The sequence below is a fragment of the Lycorma delicatula genome, chromosome 1 (genome assembly GCF_047948215.1).
Source record: "Lycorma delicatula isolate Av1 chromosome 1, ASM4794821v1, whole genome shotgun sequence".
Lineage (NCBI taxonomy): Eukaryota > Metazoa > Arthropoda > Insecta > Hemiptera > Fulgoridae > Lycorma > Lycorma delicatula.
In genome coordinates, this window is record NC_134455.1 from 252,525,223 (window position 1) to 252,551,584 (window position 26,362).

Here is a 26,362-nt window from a genome sequence, read left to right on the forward strand (position 1 = left end):
GACTTTAATCGTTGATGCGACTATAAATAAAAAGATATAAAAAAATACAAAAACAAATATTATTCATCGTATATATTAAAAAGGTTTAGAACTAAATATAGATTTTGTTTGGTTTCATATTTTTACACTTGTAATGCAAAACTAAATCCAAGGTTATAATTTATTTTTCCACGTTAATTAAATATTAATACGTGCATTATTATATAATAAATTAATTAGTTATTATATTAAGTAATTGTTGTTCGTAGATTATTATTTTTAAAGCTTTAATAAGGTTTGATAAAGACATTTCAAGTTCTCTAAAATTATCTATCTGCTTTTTATTTTACAACAATGCAATAAAAGTATTTAATATCTTAAAATACTTTTATGGTATATGAAATTTGAAGTCCGTAAATTATAGTTTTCAATGGGCCATCATTTTGGTTAGTATTATCAAAAAAATTATTATCGTTAGTTTTTTAAAAATATAACTTTTACTCATCAATTAAAACGATACACAACTCAGTTTTCATTAAAAATAAATTTGTAACTGACATCCTTCATGAGGGTAAGTGCTCCTTTTTAACCTATGTAAAATATGTACCCCTACTCTAATAATTATTCATTGTCGAAATTTAAAAATTTCATTAGTAATTTTATTTTGACTTAATAAAGATTTTTAGGATATTTGTACATTTTGTGAAGGGTAGTAACTGAATTGTCCTTTATAAAATTATTTACTTTGATATAGGAGATACACCAACACACATACAGATAGTCTACACGTTTGGTTTATCATATATTTTTAATGAATTTCTTATTTTAATAATTAAATAAAATTAACATTATGAATAATAATTTACACATTTTGTAACGTATAACTCATAATATCATACTGCTTAATTATTACAGTGGTTTCTTAGATATTGCATCATGGAAGTAGTGAAGCGAACTGATAAAATTTGAGGACATTTCACATACTGAGTGTATTGTAGGATTGCGTCAGTAAAGAGTAACACCGAAAGTTATAGTATGTATACTAAAAATTTCGACTTTGCACAGTCGAAATTATATTTTTTAAGCATCCTAATGTTAATAACCTGTTAGAGGTTTAGTTATCAATTTACAAAATATAAAGCGACTTTTATTTAATGGAACATCCAATAATTATGAGTAAATAAATTAAGTGAAAATATTAGTCCATGTGAATGAATAGTAATCTAGTGTTTACGCCCACACTAGTAAGGGTTAATGCTTTCTAAACATGCATATATTTCAGCAGTTTCAAATAATAATAACAATGATTTAATAATATTATTAATGTTACTCGTATATTTTTAAATTAAAATTAATTATAACTGTATAATATTAATCGGTATTTATGTGTTAGTGACTTACTGTAGATGTGCTTTATTATTTATTTTTAAAAAACGCAGGATTTAATAATAAAGATTTGCTTGGTAAAGTGATGAATGAATTGTGCAAGGTGCACTGTAGTAAAACTGTTCAACATTTCATTGACAACGAAATTTATCGTGAGTGGTCGTGGACAAGCGCATTTGCGTATGTGTGTAGAACGTGTGAGGTACGCGTAAACAGTAGTGGGGAAGGACTGTGACCCTGATATGACAGCCAGCTACACGCCTTGGAAGGAATATATTGGGGTTAACGTTGCCTCTGCTGCTATGAAACGAGCAGCGCGCAAACCAGATCCGACGATAGGAGGGGTGCAGTCCAGTCCTGTAGGAGGGAGAGGGGGGCTTATAAAGGAACCCTGCTTCGAAGTTCAAGGACTATTTTGACGATCACGTCCCGTTCAGGATATGGCAGCTATATTGTGGGGTTTATTTTTGATAGTGCTCGGTCGGGGAAGCCTCGCGCTTCCCGCCGCAGCTTTGGATCCTAACGGACCCCAGCAGCCGGCAACCGTTTCTCGTAATTCAATTCAGACCGGAGTGGACTTAATGGACAGCATTTACAGTGACTGCCTCAACAAAGGCTCGGTATCATGCGTCAAGTACAAATTATTTACTTTCGTAGACAAAATGCTTAACAAAGATAGTTTTAGTATAACGGAAGGTGTCACTGTCGTCAGAAATCCAGGTGCTGCCACTCCTGTAGGTGACGGAGCTCCGCGTGCACTCAGTGCAGATGACAGCCAACAGGATGTGGAAACTATGGTAGCGAGTAGGCTGGAACGATTTTTTCAGACACACTCCGTCAAAATCGACTTGAGGGGAAGTGATGTTCTAAATGCCGTATCAAATGCCGGGCGCTCGTTTACTTACAGCGTTTTAGGGGGCATGGATGAAGAAGATGAGGGTGAAGAAGCCGGAAGAAAAAAAAGTAAGTTTTTCGACAAGATTGTAACACGAATTTTTTAAAATTACTCACCATCCGTATTAATTTTTTATTATTTATTCTCATATATAAATGTATAAACAATAAAAATAATAAATTACTAGCAAACAATTTTAAAATTATAAAAACCCAACTGAATTATTATACCTGAACTAACAAACAGTGAAATATCTATCGAACCAACTTTTTAAAAGCATCGTGAGATAAAAAAATAAAATAAAATATTTAGTTAACCTCGATCAACACTTGGTTAATCAGGTAGGTTGTTATTTACTACAGTAATGCATACGTTCAATAGAACGCTAATTAATTTACGAATATCTTTCAGTCAATCATAATATTCATTTGATTTGCATTAGTAAATTAAAAATCGAATTTTATATTTTATAAAATCATAATTCTAATAGTTACAATGCAGTTTCAAAATACAATTAATATCATGCACAAGACACGTGTTGTATTATTGTGCATGAGAATTTATGTGTTCAGTTTAAATATACAATCATTTATACTTGATAAATAGAGTAATGTTTCTAATTAAAAACCGAATTATATTTGTGTATGTAAGTGTACTTACGTGGAGTATGAACATACATATGCACATAAGTACGCAAAGACGCATTCGATATTCATCGTATCTATCACAGTTATTTTAAATTAGAGTCTTTTTATATCAATCACAAATATTTTTCATTCGATATTTCAAAATTCAACTTAAGAAAGATGTATTAATAATTTACTGTAATGTTGTTTTAGTTTTTCTAATATATACATATACTTTCACTTAGAATTTAGTTTAATTTTAAATCTGAACAAGTGAAAGTAATCTTTCGAGACAGTTTTCTGGAATCCTGTACATATTTAAAGAATAATTTTAGGCTTAAGGCAATTGCTAAAATACCAATATATTCACCTAAATATATATATATATATATATATATATACTTTCAGCAAACAGTAAGCTAACGAAAAATTAAATTCAAACTGTAACAGTAGGCTTTACTAATGCTCACTGTTTTGGTATATTTACAGAAATTTAGTTTACTAATCTTTGGGGGGGGGGGTCTACATTAGTCATAATAAAAAACCGCTGAATTATTATGAAGGTAACAAATTACTTGACGATGTTGATAATTAAAGTATAACTTGTTGTATGAAACAATCATTTCTGAACAACCACAGGTCGTTGAGATCTATAAAACTGGGAAAATTAATTAAAAATTGTCCCGCACTGTGTCTGGTGTAATTATAATTCCAAGAGCAGTATTTTTTACAGTTAATTTAAATTTAAATCTAAACAAGTAAAAGTAATCTTTAAAGACAGTTTTTCCTTGACTGCTGTTCATAGTAGTAGTTGAAGTATAATCTTAGGTTTAAGGCAAAAAGCACATTTTGCTTTTAGCTAATTTATCACATTTTTTATAGATGTATAATCATTTGTTAAAGTAATCTAACTTCAGGAGGTTTGCAAAAATAAAAATTTCATTTAGTAGTGCCTTATAGACCAATTTTATGTTGAAAATATTACACTAATACGATACTAACTTATGAAAATAACATAACATAAAATAATATTTTTATGGAATTTAAAATCATGTCTGCCTGGAAATTTTGAGATGTAATAAAAGTCAAAGTGAATACTAAATAAAAGCCGATATATGAATGGAGTTTTGGTAAACTGGTTAAGATAAATTCGTTTCTCAATCATAAAATATTTTTATACAAATTGTTTTATATCCAAACTATTTTTGAACTTGAAGGAAATTATTTTGAACTTAAAAAGAACATTCTGAAAAGATTTAACATCAATATTCATAATGCAAATTCGAATTGTATTATTAAATTTATGAATTTTTTATATGACTGTGTATTACCACATACTACGTAATTGTAATGAAATTAATAAATGATAATCTGCACAATAACGTACGTGTACAACTACAACAAAACATAGTTTACAATGACTTTCTTGAAATACATTTATTCTTGAATAACTACAATGTGAAATCTTTTAGCATGTAAATGCAATGTGAAATCTCGTTTAACACGTATAAAGTTGTATCCTGAAATAGTAAAAACATCGCTCAGTATAAAGTATTAAAATTCATGACCTTAAAGTTTCATGCTGTATACTATTCGTAAAAAACGACATTTTTGTGCCTTAAACAGAGCTAATACTGTGGTTTACTTTTTACCGATTTTTCGAAGAAAAGTACAATATTATTTTCGGTGTTGTGGTGGGAGTGCTGGATAGGAGGAAAATCTTTACGTTTTGAGGTATGAGACGTACGAATATACCAATCACTTATAATGTGGGTTTCCTATATATATATATGTGTGTGTGTGTGTGTGTGTGTATCCACCACATATCTCACAAAGAGGTATATGCTTTTGATTTTTTGATTTAGATTCACTCTTCCAATTCCCTACCAATTCTCTTGAAACTTTACAGACCTTTTAACAAAGGTTCTAAAAAATGTTTGAAAATTTCATCCTTCTAGGATTTATAAAAACAAAATGGCGGCTTTCAAATAAAAACTTCAATTTCAGATACCACATTACAAAATAGCTAGTAAAAATGATTAAAAACAGATGATAATTAGAACTAGAATAATTAAAAATCTGATCTGGATAGCACATGACTTCCTTGCCTATTAAATTACATATACACATTTTTTTTTTTTTGAATGAAAAGAACATAAAATTTTATTTCATTAATAACTTCTGATACTTCATTCTTGTTGTTATTATTGAACTTATTATTCATCGTAATTTTTTTTACAATAAGGGGTAAATAATTATTAATAAATCAATATATTTAAATAAAAAAAGTAAAAAATAAAAAAAAGAGATGAAGTCGATTCGAACCGAGCCTTCTCCTACGATCCAAATATATTTCATTAATTATATTTTTATTTGGTTATAACTCTGGAACCAATGAAAATAAATACAACTTATGATATATCGTTGAAAAGCTCTCAGTGATGACTTATTAAAATCCAAAAAAGCCTAAAATTTGTTTGGATTTTGGGCTTTTTTGGACACTTTTGATTCAGTCGATTTCATTCAAAAGGGCAAGTACACAACTAGATGTTACAACAGTCCTAAATCCAAAATATCAACCTTCTACGACTAACCGTTTTTGAGTTATGTGAGATACGTATATACGTACGTACAGACATCAAGCCAAAACTAGTCAAAATGGATTTAGGAATGGTCAAAATGGATATTTCCATTGAAATCTGAAAACCGAAATTTTTCGCGATTACAATACTTCCTTGTACGTTACGAAGAAAAATCAGTTAGATAATTAGTCATAATGACTAATTATTAACTTGTTTTATTCAATTTGAACAAAAATTGAAACCACATTTAAAAATGTGGTTTATCTGAAGTTGATGTTTTTATCTGAAAGCTGCCATCTTGTTTCAATAAACCCTAGAAGGATGAAATTTTCACGAAACATTTTTTAAAAATTTTCGTTAAAATGTCTGTAAAGTTTCATACATAGGCCTCGATATATAAATATATATATATATATATATACATCGAGGCCTATATATAAAGTTTTGTGGCTCAATAATCTCCAAAATAATTAGATCAATTTCATTTAAATTTAGATATGCTGTAATCGTATTTGAAGTTGTACAAGTAAAAATTTTATGAAGATTGGTTTTTTTCTGTGGTGTATTTTTCATTGGTGCTAATGCAGTTAGTAACAGTAGTGACTGAGTCAAAATTTGATGCTTGTGTGTAGTTTCTACTGATAATCGAATGTATTTATTGTGTTGTACTCACTACAATCAGAAACGCTCTGTATCAGTGCGTTTCTGACTGCGAAATTTTGAGGTCGTCGGAAACGAAAACTCGGCGCAGAACTGCGCAAAACGTTTCATTGGTTTTATTGCTATTTATTTAGATACATTCAACTTCTTACATATATTTAGTAATTTTTACGTACTTATTTATAAGTACGTAAAACTAAGTACTTATTTATAAGTACGTAAAAATTCATCTTTTATTTATATATTGATAATTATGAAATCAAACATTTTTTAGCTCGTTCATATGTTAAAATAATTGTGTTCGCATTCAAAGTTAAGAAAGATTGTTTCTTTTTTGCCTGGTTTGCTATCTTCTCAACTAAAGATAATTTATTTTTCTTTTGTGTATATCCTAGTTACCATTCTTGCCAAAGATCATAACACTATCAGCCTATTAAATTTTGCTAGTTCCCATATTGAAAGATATGGGAATAACAATAACAAATAACAAAATTTAGCAAATGTTTTTATTAATAAGCTAATCGTACCCAATTTTATTCGGTATTTGCACACCAATAAAGATTTCAAACAACTCAGGAAATGATCATTTCATGCAATTGTAGAAAGGTTTACTTTTATGCAGATTTCTACAAATGATTTATTTGTATTTTTAAGATCGTTATATCATTTATTTCCAATGGACTGATATTCATTTCGTTTTATCTTTCATTATCTTCTTGAATATATATTTTATTTCTTCTTGAAAAAGAAATTTAAATAATTACATTAATCTGAATAAAGAAAAAAAAAATATTGAAAATAAAATGAGGAACAGCAACCGTAAAAAACAAATACACTATTAATTTTTTACACAGAAAATAATAAAAATTAATAAAATTCAAACAGTACTTGGAATACGTAATAAGTGATATGAATATATTCGTTAAAGATGGCAAAATTCTGTTTTAGAAACAGTAAATCCTTATTTGGTTGTAACAAATAGTGCAGCTAGTCGTATAAAATTTATATTACAAAGAATAAAAAAGGTTTTATCCTGGAAAGAAGGTAAACGATTTTCTAATCCTACTTTCCCTAAAAAAAATATATATATTTTTTTAAATATGTCTCACTTTTTTTTAAATCTTCTTACTTTTTCCGGTTTATGGGTATACTGGTATACATTTACTCAGTAAACTGATTGCACGTTTATAATATTTATTAACTTACTTCGTAAAATAATTTTGTGTATATAATTAAATTTAATGATTATTGTAACTTTACTGAAATTCATCGTTATTATATCAGATAATTGTTGCATTAATAAAAAAATAATTCAAAAGTGAAAAGAATTAGAAATCTACATTTTGGATCAATAATTATACTTCTATACTCTTCAGTATTTGCTACATTTGGTACAAACAATTTTTACATGTTTCTTATATTGATTCATGGTGTTTTTTTCAGGTTAAAATTTATATTAAACAACGAACTGACGTGGATAATTCTGTATGGAAAAGTTGCCATTTATTTATTTATTTATATTCAAATATGAAACTATATCTAATTCGTGCCTGTCTCTTAGATTATCTGAACCGAGCGAAATTGTCATCATTCCAGAACCACGTACAGAGATATGCGTGGTAAAAATGTTTTCTTGGTCCACGTTCAACTGTTTTCAGTAGTTCACTTATATCAATTTACTGGAGAGTCAATCACGTAGTCGCTTTGTAACGCCTTATACATATATGACATACTTTCATAATTAAATTACTTATCTTAAACGTAACTTATAGATAATAGATAGCAATCTGCATAAGTTATATTGATAGTTCACTTAGCCTTGCAAAGGAAGATTAACTGAAATAATTATATCGGTTTTCCGAAAAAATATCAGAAGTGAAGTACATTAAGGTTACAAAAAAATATATAATTAGCTGTTTTCATATTGCGCACAACTATCACGTTTTACAAAAATGGACTGTAAGGAAGACAGAATAAGGACAAGACGAAAAAACCTTTTTTTCGTTATAATAATTAAAGGAATTGATTTACGAAGTGTATGCCATACCAAAAGATTTGGATGAAAACTTTCACATTTCTTACAATAATAATTTACAAGCGTTTTTAACCAGATTCTAGCCGAGTTATCCATTTTCCTTTAATTTTAAAACATTTTAAACTAACTTACTGAAATTTAACGTATATTAATGGATTTATGTAATGAACCGGAATCAAATCTGCTTCTTACATTATTATAGAAACGCATTATAAACTTATTATATGCAGTTTCTGACATATTTTTATGCTTTAAAATGTTGTTAGATATACTGAAGATTTTAGTCATTAATTAATGTAAGTCAAATATGACAAATCTTACTAAACGAAAAATCAAAATTAGAATAATATGAATGAATAATTTGTGAAAATAAAATCAAGAAATAGATTCGGGACAACCAGGGAAACACACTTTTTTATACTAATTGTGTCGTTCTAAAACAGTATTATGCAGGTAGTTAGTGTAATTATATCTTCAAAATAATCTTTAGTACATAAAAAATTAATAACTATGATTTGTAATTGTTAATTTGGGTTGCTCGTTGGTTAGCAAACCTAAAATAATTACTTTATATTTATTAAAAAACAAAATTAATTTAATTAGATTTTCTCTTTAAAAACGTGTTTGTGTGAGTTTTATTTTTTCTATTTTTTCTTTAAGATAGTGAAATTATTTTTTTTAATTATCCTTGAAGAATTTTAAACCGATTTAGGAGTGTAGGAATTTGGTTTCTTTTGTTAAAAATTATAAAATTAAACTAAAATAATTTGAACTATTACTCGTGAAAAAAGTAAATATCATAGTTGTCGATAAGTTCTGTAACGAGTTATTTGTCCCATTGAAGCATAAAAATTGTTTACCAATTGAATTATTGGCACGAGGGTTTCTGGTTCGTTGAAGCCACGAAGTGGAAAGTGTCTAACGTTTTAACGAGCGCATTTGTGCGGTCGGTTTGCTTTATTAGTTTAGTTTATTGGGGAAAGGTCCACACGAACTTAACTCACGACAACACCGGTTGCAGCTCCAATTATCTCAATAATTTGGGTTATCATTCGGCATCATACAACGGAACTTGCAATTGAATTAGAACATTTAATTTTATATTTTATTTTAATTTCAACAATAAAACATTACTAATGAAGAAATAACTGATTTGAATTCCAAGTTATTTCTACATTTTACGTCAATAAAATTAATTAGTAATCTACTTTTTTTTTAATTAAAAATTTAATAAATGTAAACATATGATAACTGGATAAAATATATGTGCAACTCATCGACGTAGAAATAGAATAAGCTTAAAGAGTACAGTCATCTATAATAACAGTTGTTTCCTATGTTTTCTCGTTTATTAATTTTTTATTCGTCTGCAGTTTTACTAACCGTAGTAATTAAAATCTAACCGTTTGATAATATTTTTATTCCTTTTATGGGCATGATCATTTTACCTTGATAAAATCTGGATTACGACTGCATACAAGCGCATAAAAAAGTTACTTGTGTGATACGTAGTAAATAATCGTGCGCTGATACATCATGCTTTACCCGTTTATCCATAACGTTGGCATCTGTTGCAATAACAAATTATTTTAATGTGAAAGCTTGACATTCTCAGATTTTTCAGAAGTTCATGTTTTCTTCAATATCTGAATTTTCCGAAGAATTTCTTCAGAATATCTCTACTGAATTCCATTGTACTTTAGTGAAATTAAAAAAAATCTAACGAATTTTTAAACAATTTATTAGATTTTTTTTATCGAAAAACTTAAATTTTGTTTTGATTTTTAATTATTTAATTTTTCCAAATTTCTTGAATATTCCAAAAAGACTATATCGACTGTTTATAGACTGTATAGTATTTTTTACAACTGGTAGAAATAAATTTTGGAAAACAAAGTTTGAATATTACATCTGTTTCGGACTAACCAGTTTTACTTTAAAATGAAATTTATATTTACATAATATTTCATTTTTTTTAACAAACAAGTAACTAGGTTTCGTTTGTTGCAGGATTCTACAACCTCTCTTATTGAAGCTTGACACAAGTTTGTGAAAAACAATCTTTATCAATTATGGAAAATTTTTATAATAAACACGCTAATAATATAATTTTTAACAGTTGAAACAATTTAATAACGTACTCGTAGTACCGGTAGATATAAAACATTTTTGTCTCGTTTCAAGTAGAAGAAATGGAATTAAATTTAATTGATCTAAAGTCAACAATATCATCAAATTGAATTCTTAAAATTTCTTAAAATTTATGAAGAAATTGTTCAAACTTCTGACGCAATTAAATTTTATTTTTTACACTTAATAAAAGCATAAAATTTGGTAATAAATGTGAATGTAACAACACGAATAAATTTTAACTTCGTGAAATAATTTAAAAAATTATTCGTTAACAACTATCATTTCTCGTCAAACGGTTATGTAGGATTATTTTAAAAGTTTTTTTACCATCATGCATGAGTTGTTTTGTTATAAATTTAATTCAATGAGAGAGAGAGAGAGCACTTGAATCGCATTCGTTCCGGAATATGAGATTTGATGATGAGATATTGTATATACATGCATTAGCATGACAAAATGTTGATGAGATCTGTGTACGAGCGTTATCATAATAGTAAGCCGTAATCGTATACTACCGTGCATGTAATATCACAATACATATGAAATAACCTCATTGTTCGATAACTAACTAAACTATTATGAGCTGTATTTGTAACCCGACATGACATTAACCCACTGCCCTAATAAAAACTATCCTGTGTAAGTATCCGGGCTGGACTATCCTCTTCCGGTTGTCATAAGCATTCCAATTACCTTTACACGTCTTTTCATTTTCTACTAACAGCCAGGAATGTGGTTTATCGATTAAAACAACTAGTAAACGACTTCCAAAGCACACATATATACGTACCTTACGTAAAATACAACTGAGATTACCTACTTTATTAACTAAAATACCGGTAATTTCAAGGAAACCATTTCTTTATCGCAAGATGTATCTTAGAGAAAATTAAAATTTTACTCGAACTTGCCATGTTAAAGTTTTATTTCTGCTATCTATACCAGTTTTCGAAACTCGTTTTATCAGCATTTCGTTTTAATTTTCCTACAGTAGAGTAATTTTAAAATGTTGATTTCTAGAAAATATAAAAAGATATTTATATACGTAGGTAATGTCTAATTGAAATATATTTATTTATGCGGTTTAAAATAGATCATCAGAATTTTAATAAATATACACGCAAAATTTAAAATAAGAAGCTATAGTAAAAACGAAAAAAAGGTGTTATTCCATAAAATTAGAATCACATTGTCGACTGTTCGCGGTTCGATCAGAATATTGAGAGACTGACAAGTGAACATTTTTATATAATTACAATTTATCAGTTTAAGAAAATAAATAAAATAAGACAAATCAATAATAACATGAAAGTAAGAATAATAAAGACAATAAAACACAACTCACTATAATAATCAGGATAATAACAATAATGACATCATAATAATCATCATAGTAATCACAACCACAACAATAATAACACTAATCATAATAATAATAAACAGTGATTACATACAAAACAGAATTTAAAGTAATCATCAGGATTTATTCACAGGTAGATAAATAATGAAAAGCAGAATTCAGTCCCATTGACAAAAGACATTAGCATGCCCACTAGACCTAACACTTTTAACCATTAGTATTGAATTAACAGCAATAATACAATAGATAAGACAAGTATAAAGTTCTTTACTGCAAATATCTTTACTATTCATATATAAAACTACCCTAACAATTTATGAATAAAATTTAGTATATTATCTCTTTCACGTATAGTCAAACAATAACTCACCGAACTATTTCTTGTTTTCGTGTACTGGGATTACTCGTAAAGTCACCTTAATTGCGCCGATCCTGCACTAAAAATTCGCTCCTTCACTGACCTCCTCGCAGAATACTCTCGCTTCAAACTCGCATAAAAACTTCTCGGTTAGAACCCTATCGTAGCACTCTCTCGCAGACTTCATTTCGTAGACTCTCCTCGCAGAATGATATCTCGGAGAACTAATTTCAACTGGTCTTCCCCAGAGTATTTATACTCCTATCCTCTTTTCCTGCCGGACCGGATCCCACTTGAAGTGTGAGAATGATCTCCGCCCTCACATTTTCTCATGAAATTCTAAACCTCAGTCCGGCAACTATTTTCACGGAACATTTGTTTAGGTGAGTCAGCGGTCAGTATTGAAAAGGACGATTGTAAAAAATAACCTGTTACCTTTACTAAAAAGGTTTCTTATAACCCCTTTCTGGATTACTCCCATTATTATATTTTCTACTACTTTCTTTTTAATCGGTAGGAATCCGTTACTCAGGTCCATTATGCCTGGCTTGTTACAATATTTTCCGAGATTAAGAAAGATGTAATCAATGTTTAATTGTTTTTAAATTGAAGAACTAAAATTTAATTATGTAGTATAAGTAAAATCTTATTATACCAGCTGGTAATTTAATTAATAATAAATAATATTTGTAGGTAATATTATATGTACTTCTTTTTTTAATCAGAATAACATTACAGGCGATCGAAATTAATCGTTTGATTAATTTAATATCACTAAAGAATCGCAGTTTAAGAATCCGTATAACGCATTAGATACAAATTTAAAAGAAAACTATCGTTAATTCTGACAAAATTACTTTTTGCATTTACATTTTTAAATGTAAGAATCACATTTTTAATTTTATAAATCATTAAACCATGTAATACTATGTATAACATCCAAAAATATATCTTAATATCGAACTAGTTTTTACAAATGCTAAACGCCGATAGATGTTTTAAAAGTTTTACATCCAAAACTGCATTATTTTTTATATTCCAAAACTTTTTTACATGAAAACGAATTTTTACATCGTAAATTAGGGATTATTTATTTTTAATTTAATAAATTTTTGTAATTAAACAGAGCAAGTTTTGAATTCAAAAATGTTTAAAGGCTAATAACTTTTTTATTTGACAGTTTTGTATTTAATCCTTAAGATTAAGAAGATACTTTATTATGTTTTTTCATTCTTGACCTCCACTTGAAAGGATCCTTTTTTTGATGATTTTTACAATTAACTGAATTCTGAATGATTTACAGAAAAAACATGCTAAAAATCAATGATTTCTTCTATTCAAATCATAATTTTTTTTTCAAATTTATACTTTATATATAAAGTGTATTTTTATTATATAAATGATATTTCATACAACTTATTTGCATTATTTACAATTATCAACTCATCTTTTACTTGAAATGTATACTCACGGACACAAACAAACAAACGCATTTCATATATTCATTATCTTAAGAAATTATTGAACTGTTGCATATTTCGTCCATAGATCGATGACATTTTGTCAGTTCTAAAGAAACGGAAAAGAAAAAAGAACTATATTACATTGACATAATTTATTAAAAGATTTCAAGGGAAATTATATTATTTTTATTAGGTAGTTGTTAACTGAGAGGAAAAATGTAAAGTTCATTATTAAAGTAAAATTAAACAAATTCTATAAATATCGTTATTTTTTTTGTCTTAACAAAATAAAAAAAGGACCAAACTTCAGCGAAGTGTGAAAAATATTTTAAAGTAATTATTAAATATCTTCTGAAAAAGTCAATAGTTTTTTTAAGTTAGAAAAAACCTTTTAATCTCTCTTTCAGCTCTTTGTAGACCTCTCTGTTTCGTGGAGCTTTCCAAAACCTAAGATTAATATTATGTCAAAAAAAAGTTAGTGGCTCTTAAATAATTTCTTCACTAATCCTTTTATGTCTATGTTTATCGCAGTAGTATTATAATTTTTATTCGAAGCATTAGCTACGATTACACTCAAGTGTTAAAATATGACTTCAATATTCTCTAACGAAAATTATGTATCGATGACGATGTTACTATACCCATAATTTCATTAAGGTCTACGATGAAGATTATACAAATACATTAATTTTCAGAACCGAATTATTTACTTTAAATAATCTGTTTTAGTTACATTGTAACGTTTTGAACAGCTTTTGTGACCTTTCATAATAGTGAAACTCTTGAAAACAATAATTATTTAATACCAATAAAATAAGTTAGTTTTAAAATTAATAAATTGCTTAACTTATTAATTACAGAATTAAGAATAAATCTGGACCTTTTAATCTTAGAATTTTTATTTACCCTGACTGTTTTCCCAATATAAAAACGATTAACAAAACTGCCGTCAGGTACATAATATATTTTTTAATGTTTCATAATTATTCTCGTTAATTCAAAGTGTAAAATTTTACGCTTTATTCAGGACATAAAATTAAATATGTGTTCAGACTTGTTCATAAGATAAAATAATGGGTCGAATAAGAATTTCTTAGTATAGGAAGGAAGGTTCTGGGTGTTACGAGAACGATGTACGATGACCCGCGGCGAACGTGATAGCTCAACTAGCAGAATTCTACACACTCTGCTAGGTGGACGACCCAGTTGGGTACAGGTTCATGTTCGTCCTACTGAAATTCAAGATCAGCAGGTCAACTGAACTCTCAGGAATCCGGTTTTCAAAATTGCTGCATCTTAATTAATTATTTTCTAGAGAATGTATCAGTCATCAGTTTGGACGATCTTTTATCTCCATAAATCTTAAGTTTTAACAAAAATAGATTATTTAAAATATAAAATCGATTTGTAATTATTCATATTTAACAGACGATTGATAAAGCATTAGCCTCTGTACTCCTGATGTAAGAGTTCTTATTGTAGGAAAGTTTAAACGATTTGTGTCTAAACGACTTCAGATATCTTTTCTGTAATTCTTCATGAAATCGATTAATGAAACCTTAAATAAGCTATAGTTAGTTACTCGCCCAAAAAGGTAAAATCGTTTAATTTTTGTAGTTGTTTTAACACTTTCAGCGCCTTGTGTATAGTTATTATACACAGTAAGACTTTTATGTGGGCCATGTGTATACATATTATACAAATGAGACCCAGTTCACCAGACGAGCTCATAATCTTAAAAAATTTACCCTGGGCCCAAGAAAATTTTTTTCAAAAACAAGCAATATTGATGTAAGTTAAGTAGTTTGATGTACTTAAAATTACATTTTAATCAATTTAAGTCCAGTTTTAATGCGTGTATAAAATATATACATATGGTCTGTGGAGAAAAATTGGTAAACGGTCCACAAATATAGCAGGGTAATTATAAATTTAAGAACATAAATATACTGGTTTCTACAATATAATTATGTTTAATATTCTTCTCTAATGTAAAAATACAAAAACTGATACAACTAATGATACAACGAATGACAAAGGCCAACTATCATAAAGAGTTTTACGTTTTTTTACGTCTATTACTTTCACTGTTTATAGTCTAAAGTTCACAACTTCTCAAGAAAAATAAATTATTAGGATTACAAATTGAAATGCTGTTTTAAAGATATCTATTTCTTCTTATAAGATTGTCAATAAACGTTGTAGAATTAAAAAATTGGCTGAAAGGGAAGAAAATTTTTTTTATACAATCTTTCTTTTAAAAAGTGATTATTTATTAAAATCTAATCGTTGACACTAATCATAATTTTCTAGTAAAAAAATAAAAATAAAATAGATTTTACAAAATCATATTAATAAAACAGAAAGTTAGTTAAAATGATAATCCGTTAACAGTAAAATTATACAAATTTTTTTTTACTGTCTAAAAAAAGGAAACACAAAACATACATAAAATAACTTATGGTTTTATTATATCAAGTCATGAAATAGCAGTTTCACAAAACCATAATAATATAATTATAAGACCATGAAAATAAGTTTTTTTTTTTTGCAATTATTAGGTTTACTAAGATAAGTTTGTTAACCTAAATAATTTTCTCTAAGTGTAAAAGAATATAAATTAAATATTTAAAATAATAAGTAAATTCATACTATGATTATAAAATACTGATTAATTTTTATCCGAGTAAAACTTACTAATGTTAAGCAATAAATTACACACGACGTTTTCTACACACTTCTGTAAATTTTTAATTAGAAGTTCAACATTTATTTTCATTCTTTAATTTTTCAAATTCATTTCTTTGTTTACAGTCAAAAAAGGAGGAAAAGTCTTACTTCCACTTCTTCTTATGCTGAAGATGAAGGCTGCAGCCCTTCTTCCACTAGCATTAGGAGCAATTGCCCTGCTTGCTGGAAAAGCATTGCTTATCGGTAAGATTGCGCTGTTGTTGGCCTCAATCATCGGTCTGAAGAAGTTACTTAGCCAACAGAAGACTGTAACGTACGAAATCGTAAGCCATCCGCATCATACCAGCAGTCACGAGCACCACGGTCACGATTCATTTAGCTCCGGCGGTGGTGATGTAGGAGGTAGCTACGGAGGTGGACACGGTGGATGGGGCCGTAGTGTTGATCCTCATGAACTTGCGTACAAAGCTTACGCACCACAGGCTGAAAAACAATGACAATAAAAGTAAGTAATAGCTGAAAAATATTACCAGAGAATACTTTAATCACCGATCTAGTTTTAGTCTATAAGGAAATGTTACAGTATACTACTAAATTTACACAAAAATATCTTTTAGTAGGATTTTTAATATTTTAAATTACCATAATTTTGGACTTGAAGCTTTCAAAGTTATTCGGTAAATCTTCAAATAAGACATGAGGAGAGTAAATTGTAATCGAAATAATATCTCGTAACACGGTAAGTAGTTAATATTAAATATAATATAATCCAATCTAATAAATACAGTGGTAGTTTATCAATAATAGAAATGATAAGTACCCATTTCATAAATTAACAATTTTTTTTTAAGTTAGCAAAATAAAAGTTTAGAAAATATGTGAGGGGTTTATTTTACCTATCCTCGTCAAATGTTATGTTTCTTTTCATCCATACCAGAAGCTTACAATTATTCATTTATTAATGCTAAACCTGTAGACTTATTCCCACTTAATAAGTCTGGTTATAGAGTCTAGGAAGGTTCTATATAGTCTAGGAAGGTTCTGGATTCGAATCCAGAACCTTCCAAATGAAAAGAGAAATACACTACTCACGGAGGTCGGCGAAGTGTTAAATCATAATAGAAATAACTGTTAATTAGTTAATAATAAGAAAAGAGCCATTAGAATTTAATGATTAATAAATTATGAACAAACTATTATAATTTACGAACAGACGCTAAATACATACATAGATATAGGCCATACAATACTGTATGATAAGACATAATTTGCTTTTGTCGTTTCTGTTTATATTCGTAATTACTTAAATATATTAAAATACATTTTACTTTAAACTGCAAAAAGTATGCTAATAACATACAATAAAAAAGAAAAGACAGTTATGTACAAATTGTATAAAGCGTTTTGTTATTTTATGAACTAGCACGTACTGGGCTTGTAATGAGTCTGTATAAAAAAAAGAAAATATTTTTTTAATTACAAGCCTGACTAAAATTATAACTTTCTTATTTATTTCAAAAAATGAAGTATGTACACATATGTAAAAATAAATAACTATAAAATCCGGCAAAGTAATTTTTTTCCTATATTATTAAGTTCGTAGAAAAGTAATTTTTTACGCAGAAAAATAGAACGAAGAATTGCATATCATCAGAAAACTATTCAAATAATTATAGCTAAATAACCATACCAAATAATTAGAAGTACTTATCGAGTAAAGATAAGATCAAATAAAAGAAATCTTTAAAAAATATGAACTATTAAATTCTGCAAAGGCAATAACGTAATAATATATATTGCTGCTTTGGAACTTGCATAAATCAACACATACATTTAGGTAAGATAGTATTTGCTATTATGATATGATACGATATGATAGTATTTGATAGTGTAAAGTATTTGCTTCATCGTGAAAGGATTTATTTATAAAAAATGTGAATTTTAGGTCCTAATAATCTCATTTTTAAACATAAAAAAAATTATAAATAATGTGTACTTACCGTATTGCATTATCTTTTTCCCCGTTGTCTTTATTTTAGATTAAATTTTAATCTACCTTTATAATTTGAGTAACACAAAAAATCGATTAACAAACAGTAAGCATATTTACGCAAGACTATATTTAATATAATAGTGTTTAATTTAATCCTATTTTTAATGTGTACTTAACATTAGATCTATAAATAATACAAATTTACGTGTAAGAAAATGCCTTAACAGTTTTCTTATTTACTATTTAATTTTTAATAAAGAAATTTTTGTAAAATACGCTTCCGATAATAATTAAACGTCTCGTCCTCTATTCGCTAAGAATATTTTTGCTGTATAATCGACAAATCATCAAAAATAAAAGTTTAGAAAAAAATCTAACGATTTGATTTGAAGCCCCTTTCAACCACTATTTATAAAATGGTAGCCGAAATTTAAACATCTTTAATATTATATTTTATGGACTTCTGCTTCATATATGTTGATTCATTAATAGAAAAAGATTGTTTAAAAACTTACTAATAAAATGATAAAATACACTAACTAATAAGTAGGATTACGGTTTAATTAAAAATAATTATTTTAGAGAATAATAGAATTTTGAGTTGGTTCTGGGTTAGAAAGGTTTCTGGGATAGACGAGATCCCACATTTTGCACTGTGCAGAATTACTGCCCAGTGCAAGTGAAGAATTGGTAGATAGATTATAGAAACTAGTGTTTAATATTTACGAAAAAGGGGAAGTTCCGTCAGACTTCGAAAAGAGTGTTATTGTCATGATGCCAAAGAAAGCAAGAGCAAATAAATCTGAAGAATACAGAATAATTAGCTTCTAATTAACTACTCATGCATCAAAAATCTGAACTAGAATTCTGTATAGAAGAATTGAAAGGAGAATGGAAGAACTGTTAGGAGAAGACCAGTTTGGTTTCAGGAAAAGTATAAAGACAAGGGAAGAAATTTTAGCACTCAAATTAATAGCAGAAGGAAGTTTAAAGAAAAACAAACAAACATACTTGGCATTTATAGATCTAGAAAAGACATTCGATAACGTAGACTGGTATAAAATGTTCAGCGTTTAAAAAAATATAGGGTTCAAGTACAGAGATAGAAGAACAATTGCTTATATTTACAGGAACCAAACAGCAACAGTAATAATCGAAAAACATAAGAAAGAAGTCGTAATAAAAAAATGAGTCCCATATGGATGTTCACTATTACCGTTACTTTTTAATTTTTACACATAATTAGCAGTTAATGATGTTAATGAGTAATTCAGATCCGGAGCAACAGTGCAAGGTCAAAAGACAAAGATGCTACGATTTCCTGATGATATAGTAATTCTAACTGAGAGTAAAAAGATTTAGAAGAAGCAATGAATGGCATGGATGAAATCCTACGCAAGAACTACCGCAAGAAAATAAATAAAAACAAAACGAAAGTAATGAAACGTAGTAGAAATAATGTAGATAAACCACTGAATATAAAAATAGGAAGAGAAAACATTACGAAGGTAGAAAGTTTTGTTATTTCGGAAGTAGAATTACTAAAGATGGACGAAGCTGGAGCGATATATACCGAATAGCTCAGGTGAATCGAGCTTTCAGTCAGAAATATAATTTGCTTACATCAATAATTACTTTAAACCGTCAGGGAAACTTTTTTGAAAGTATGTTTGGAACGTAGCTTTATATGGAAGTGAAACTTGGACGATTGGAGTACCTGAGAAAAAAAGATTAGAAACTTTTGAAATGTGGGGCTATAAAAAAGAATGTTAAGAATCAGATGGGAGGATAAATTGAGACAAGATAATTGGGGATTAGATTGAAAGTATAGTTCAATCTAATGAACGTTTGAGTATAAATGAACGATTATTGTCTATTCATTTATTTATCAATTCTTAATTTTCGTGTTAATTCGAAAATCGGATTAGTAACATGCTGAAAATTAAAAATTAAAAACAAAAATTATTTTATTTTAAAAATTGTCAACTAAGCTGTTAAAAGAACTGTTACACCAAATAATTAATGAAAGTTCACATCAATGAATTTATTAAATCATTACATTAAATGATTAAATACAGCTGTAAATTAAATAATTATTTTTGTACATGATGATAATATTATAAACGAAGATCAAAACTTCATTAAAGTTTGTAAATATTTTTGTTTGTCTTTTTTTCTTGAATAAGTTAATAGTATGATTATAATAAGATCTCTGGAAATTTTTTTCTTCTTCGAATTAATATTTGATACTGTTGAGACGTAAATTGAGTTATAATCTCTATTTTTTTTTCATAAAAATATATATTTTTTTTTTATAGATAAGAACCTAACAACAGATTAAAAACAATTATTTTATTTTTGCAATTTAAGATTCTTAAGTAATTGTAACACTCACCTAAGTAATATATATTTTTTTTTTAAATCATGTTTTTATTGACTTTTTTGAAAAGATTTCTAAGTTTCTTTTGGATTAATTCCTGGTAATACTACTGGATAATAGGTTGATATTACACAAAACATAATAGAAATCGTGATAACGATGAATATCTGACAGGTAAATATTCTTTGTCAAGAAAACATGAAAAATTGAGTTTAATCAGATTGATCCTAACAAAATGAAAAAATATTCTATTTTGATATTAATGTATAATATGTGTATAAAACTTTTAATAGATTCTAAGTTTAAAAACTGATCGGTATTGGTAATTTTCATGATTTAAAAATATTCGTTAAATATAATTTTTCTTCTCTTGTTGATATCGCCACATGAGCTTGAAGCTTGTTCGTGGGATTTGTATTGAAATGGAATTTTTTAATGTATTAAAAATGCCGTGTGTGACTGGTATTCGAACCCGAGATCTCCGGATGAAAGGCTTAGACGCTACCACTCTGCCATGTAGATCGGCAACTAATTAATTGTTTAGAACAAAATTTAAAATAAATATTATAACTGACAGAAAGGAAATTTTATGTATTTTTTTCTCAACCTGATTGTTAAACCGGTTTAGTTTCTATTTTTTTACTTTTTTGATTAAATTGCTGCAAATTAAACATTTTTATAAATAATTATTTAATACATGTGCGAGCATTTTAAAAATTAATCATATAAACTCAACCGACGTTATACTGATAACGTAGCCACCAAAATGCTTTTGTGATTTTGTTAAATTGGCGTGAAACTAGAATCATGGTAAAAGATAAATATATTTTAATACTAAAATAATTTAAATAAACTTTCGCTGTTATAACAAAGAGCGGATTACTCCACATACCTGCTCTATTTGTTTTATTGGTACTTATATTTTATTTAAATCATTTCTTTTTGTACATAGAATATTAATCTGGCTAAGAAGTGTAGCTTAGCATTTTACTAGCCATTAAAAATAAATAAATTCAATGTTTACACATAAGTTTTTGATTAATAGGTTGTTTATTAGCGTTCCAGTTAACTTTCTAAAGGAAATAAAATTATATCTACAAAAAAAGTACAGGTGCTGTAAAACAAAAGGGCATGTTTGAAAAGGGATGAAGAACGGTAGTCAAAACATTTTATGATTAATTAACTATGATTCCTAATGAATATTAATAATATTATATCGATTTTTGCGTAATGTTGTAGACTAATTATTTTCTTTGCATTATTATTTTATTTTAATCTTAGAGTACTATAATTTTGAAGTATTATAATTATAACTGAAATAGTTTAATTGCTGTTCAATTTATATTTTGTTATTACGTTTCAATGAAGATAAGATATGATAAATAACCAAGTAGTGATGTATTACAATATGCAAATTTTTAAGGCTATAATTAATTATTTGCCTTAATAAATAGTTTTTTTTTGTTTTTTTTTTTTTTTTTTTTATTTTAAATCTGATTAATCAAAGAGGCAATAACTCTTAACATAGGTTAACTAAATTTCTAACACTTTGGATAGTATATTTCTTATTTTTAGGCAAACACCAAAATAGATTTACATGAATAAAAAAAAGTGGAACTTGCTAAGATCTTCACTTGTTTATAACTATTTTTAAGTATATAATTCCTCCTCATATGGATTATTTAAGAAAATTACTGCTTGTATTTGACTTTGACTGTTGGTAAGATTATACATTTATAGGTTTTGTGTATTTATAGGTTTAGAGGATCCGTTTACCTTTATTCTATACTCTAAAATCATTTCAGTGCAGATTAAGACATTTATCGTTAATTAACTTTCTTTTCTAAAATGGAAAAAGCTCAGAAAAATTTAACGCTGTTAAATTGTTTCTGAGCTTTTTAGATGTACTGGAAATTCTAATGATATAAAATCAGAAATGTCTAAATATTATATAATTCAAAAACGTATCGGTAATGTAGCCTAGTTATTTATTTTCTATGGATGCTCAAAACACTAGTAAGAGGAATGACAAAAATCTATCCGGGGGGGGGGAGCGTTGACCTGTCGTGCCGGAAGGGGGGAGGCTCCCTTTGAGACCCAGGAACCGGCATAGTTATTTTTCTTCGTATTTAACAAAGCCAATGAAAAGAAAAAATTATATCTAATATTATGCTAAAACTTTTTGTATGAAATTAATTTAATATTACTGTTTGAAGCTACTCTTACTGTTTGATTTTCTATCTATTTCTGGGATATGTAAATGAGAAAACGAATACGATTTACAATTTTTTATATTTACAAGTTGAAAATAAGTGAGTGTATACTTTTACTTTATCGAAAGTGAAACGAGTAAGACATTGTTTTCTACGGAATTTACTTTATACTCGTATTAAGACTGAAAAAAATACACACTCATCCAACAGTGTCGTGGAATATATTAAAAAAAACTGACACACAATTGTAGGACTTTCCCGTCAGGCGGTTTTTTCTAATTTTTCTAATGTACGGCTTACACACACAATTTAATTTAAAATATTTTTAATTTTTTAAATATAATATTTTTTGTTTATTTAATTCAATGATCCAACTAAAGCGAGCGCGCATACCGCGTTTTATTCGCGCGGGTGTGGCGGTACTAGCGCTCACTTTAAATACTTTTTTTCACTAAATATTATTAATTTATTTAATTCTACCGGTCATTTGTGACTTCACAACTAGTAGGCGACTATAACAGTTGAACGTTTGTGCTTCACTAGCGCTCCTTGTGGTAAAAGGTGGTTCTAAAGACACAGTGTACCCACTTAGCCACTAATTTACCTACAGCATTACTTAGGTTAAGGGTGCGATTTTGCGATAAGATTTTTGGAAGTATTATTTTTTAATTTTTAACAAATGTGCCTAAGAAAAATAAGTCCTTAATTAGGCGAAATCTCGAGATACTGAGGGTGACCTTGCTCTACAATCTCGCCCTTTTGACAATTTAAAGACATCAATGCCCCATATACAGATATAATCTGACCAAGTTTGGTCAAAATCCGCCCTACACCGTATACACACATATACACGTACATATGAACATCCGGAAAATTTCCAACCAGTTTTTTAGGTTATCAAAAAGTAAGCATCCTTTCAAAACCGCATGTGCATAAATTGAACTGATTTCAATACTTTCCCTTCTAAAGCTGTAGCTCTGCTATAGCACTAGACGGGAAAAGAAAAACAATATATACATATATATTAAGAGAATAAAATCCATTTTTTTTTCTTGAGTAGTAGAGAAAAAGATAATTAATTTTAACTGAGAAGCTTTAGAGAAATGTTTTATATATAATATAATCGGATATCATATAAGAAATGGTAGTATAATCTTTATACTACTCTAAATACATTTTGTAGTTCTGTGTTTGCGTTTATTGAAAAACTAGAGCAAATTTGAGCCATTATCTTGATCTATATACGAGTATATCTTGTTACTCGACGCATCACGCAAGCAAGGATCTACTTAAATTTTGCGTTGTCTCCAGCTTACTGGACAACTGCGCATTAAGAAAAGATCTGCTTTCTTTAACTGTCATCTAGCATATTTTCGGATTTATTTTTTAATACTTTGATAAATTGTTTTAATTTATTTATTTAGATTAATTTTACATAATTAATAAATTAATTTTTATTTACGTTTAATAACGTTTACTAAAATTTATGATTTAATATATTTAAACACGTTTAATACATTTCAGTAGAACGCTATTGATAGGGCTAAAACAAATTTCTTTCAAATCTGGGAATATTGTAACTAAAGTATGTGTGATTATCACAATGTCGCGGAATTTTTACTCTAAGCATTTGTCGCATAATTATTTGATAAATTTAGTAACTTATTTTACTCATATGCATTATAACAAAAATAAATAACAGAAAAAATATAAAGCCTATAATATTTACAGCTTTTGCAGAAGAATATTATTATATTTTGGAAATATTAAATATTTATTTTGATCACTCTAGTGTAAATAAATATTTGTAACTTATTTGCTAAAAATAAGTCGAAAGACTTATGCTATCATAAGACAAAAATTAGCACACCCTTCTCACTAGTTGAAAAGTTGATTAGATTATTTATTGAAGTATCAGAATACTTATGTGCAAATTAAAGCTGGTATAGAGGTTTCTATGTCATATTTTAGAGATTTATTTAAGCGAACAGATTTTTACAAAACTGTAATATTTGCTATTGTAAAACTTTTGAGAAATAAACTAAATTATTTTGAAAGGTAAGAAAACTTTCTTTAAGAAATAATCCTCAATTACAATTAAATTAACGTAAAATTATAGTTTATTGCATCACACTAAAAATCTGTTTTTACAACCAATTAATTATATGTGACCAAATATATTTATTTTTCAGGGTATGCCAGTACAGAAGGAAAAAACTTGCTCTTTAAATAAGAAGACTTAAGACAACGAACAAACTCATCACTCATTTATTCATTCAGTCATTTATTTATTAAATCATTCATCCATCCATCGGTTTTCATTTCACATTGACTTACTTAGACATTATGTTAACTTATGTACTTTTTATTTATTTGAATGTTCAACTAAAGTATTTGTCAATATTATTTATTTCTATTACAAGATTGAAGTGTTAAAGAACTTAGGAACTGACAGTAATTTATGTAAACTAGACTGATGAAAATTTACTATTAATTGTGGACACAAATGAAAAACAACTGACTACTTTAAAAGTAATGAAATTTTAACTTGCAAACTTATGTACAGATGAATTTATATTTCTGACGAAATGTATATTTGTTTATTTTAAAAGAATATTGACAATAAGTAACTAATTAATAGAGACAATTATATATAAGAACAAACCAAAGATTTTTTAGAGTAAACATACTAAAACATTTTTTTAATGACAATGTGTTCTTCACTGACGATTTGACAGTATCATCCTGTTATAACTTTTTTAATAAAAATTATTTATTATTACAACTGATTTTTTTCTACACCTGACCTGAATCCTTTCCGAAATACCTTACTTGTATTAAAGAAAAACACTATGTCTTAAATATTTTTAATGTTCAATTAATGAAGAAGTTTTTCATTGTCTTCAATAGAGCTGTAGTATCATAGCATAAATTACATCTAACACTAATAATATTTAAACAAAAAACAAATATAGCTATTTGAGCAGTTATAATGTTTAATTTAAATAAATTATAGTTTTACAGAATGATACTAAAGAAAAATTTCACCTTCCCATTGTTTCATATTTAGCCTTGAAAAACATAAAATATACACTAGCACAAATGTCTGCATATGTATGAAAACAATATATTCATAACAGCATCTTACGATAAAAGGAATCAGAAAAAGCTCAACCACTTTTGTCCATCTATGCAGAATCTATGATTCTGTCTTTTTTCAGTCTCTTCATTGTCTTCTATGATTGTAAGTCCTTTAATAGGTCAAGATTTTCTACCTCTATTTTATAAAGCAATTTGCACTGACTGCACCTAAATATAACAGAGATTTGTAAGTATTAACCTATTAATCTTGCTTATTTACATTAATGTTTCGGTTTCTTCATAATAGAATGAAAAATTTGATTCTTTATTGTGAAATTACATTTTGATTATTAATTATTTAATTACAACTTTAGATATTTTACCATTTTTGCCACTTAAAAAGTGGATCAAAAATTCTGAAGGATTTTTTGTGTGAATAGTTTGCATTAAATCTGTTAAAGACAAATGCCATTAGCTGCACATGAAAATATTGAATGGTTTATTTTAAAAAATACATTTTTCATTAT

The 26,362-nt window shown here is 27.6% G+C and overlaps 1 protein-coding gene across 1 annotated transcript; it reads left to right on the top strand.

The window, feature by feature from the left end:
- The first annotated feature begins 1,792 nt into the window (after nt 1-1,792).
- Osi7 (Osiris 7) lies at nt 1,793-25,278 on the top strand. Its single transcript, XM_075354859.1, has 3 exons — nt 1,793-2,328; nt 16,292-16,673; nt 24,947-25,278. The coding sequence occupies exons 1-2, from the start codon at nt 1,806-1,808 to the stop codon at nt 16,663-16,665; spliced, it is 897 nt and encodes a 298-aa protein (XP_075210974.1). The 5' UTR covers nt 1,793-1,805; the 3' UTR covers nt 16,666-16,673; nt 24,947-25,278.
- Nucleotides 25,279-26,362: the final 1,084 nt, after the last annotated feature.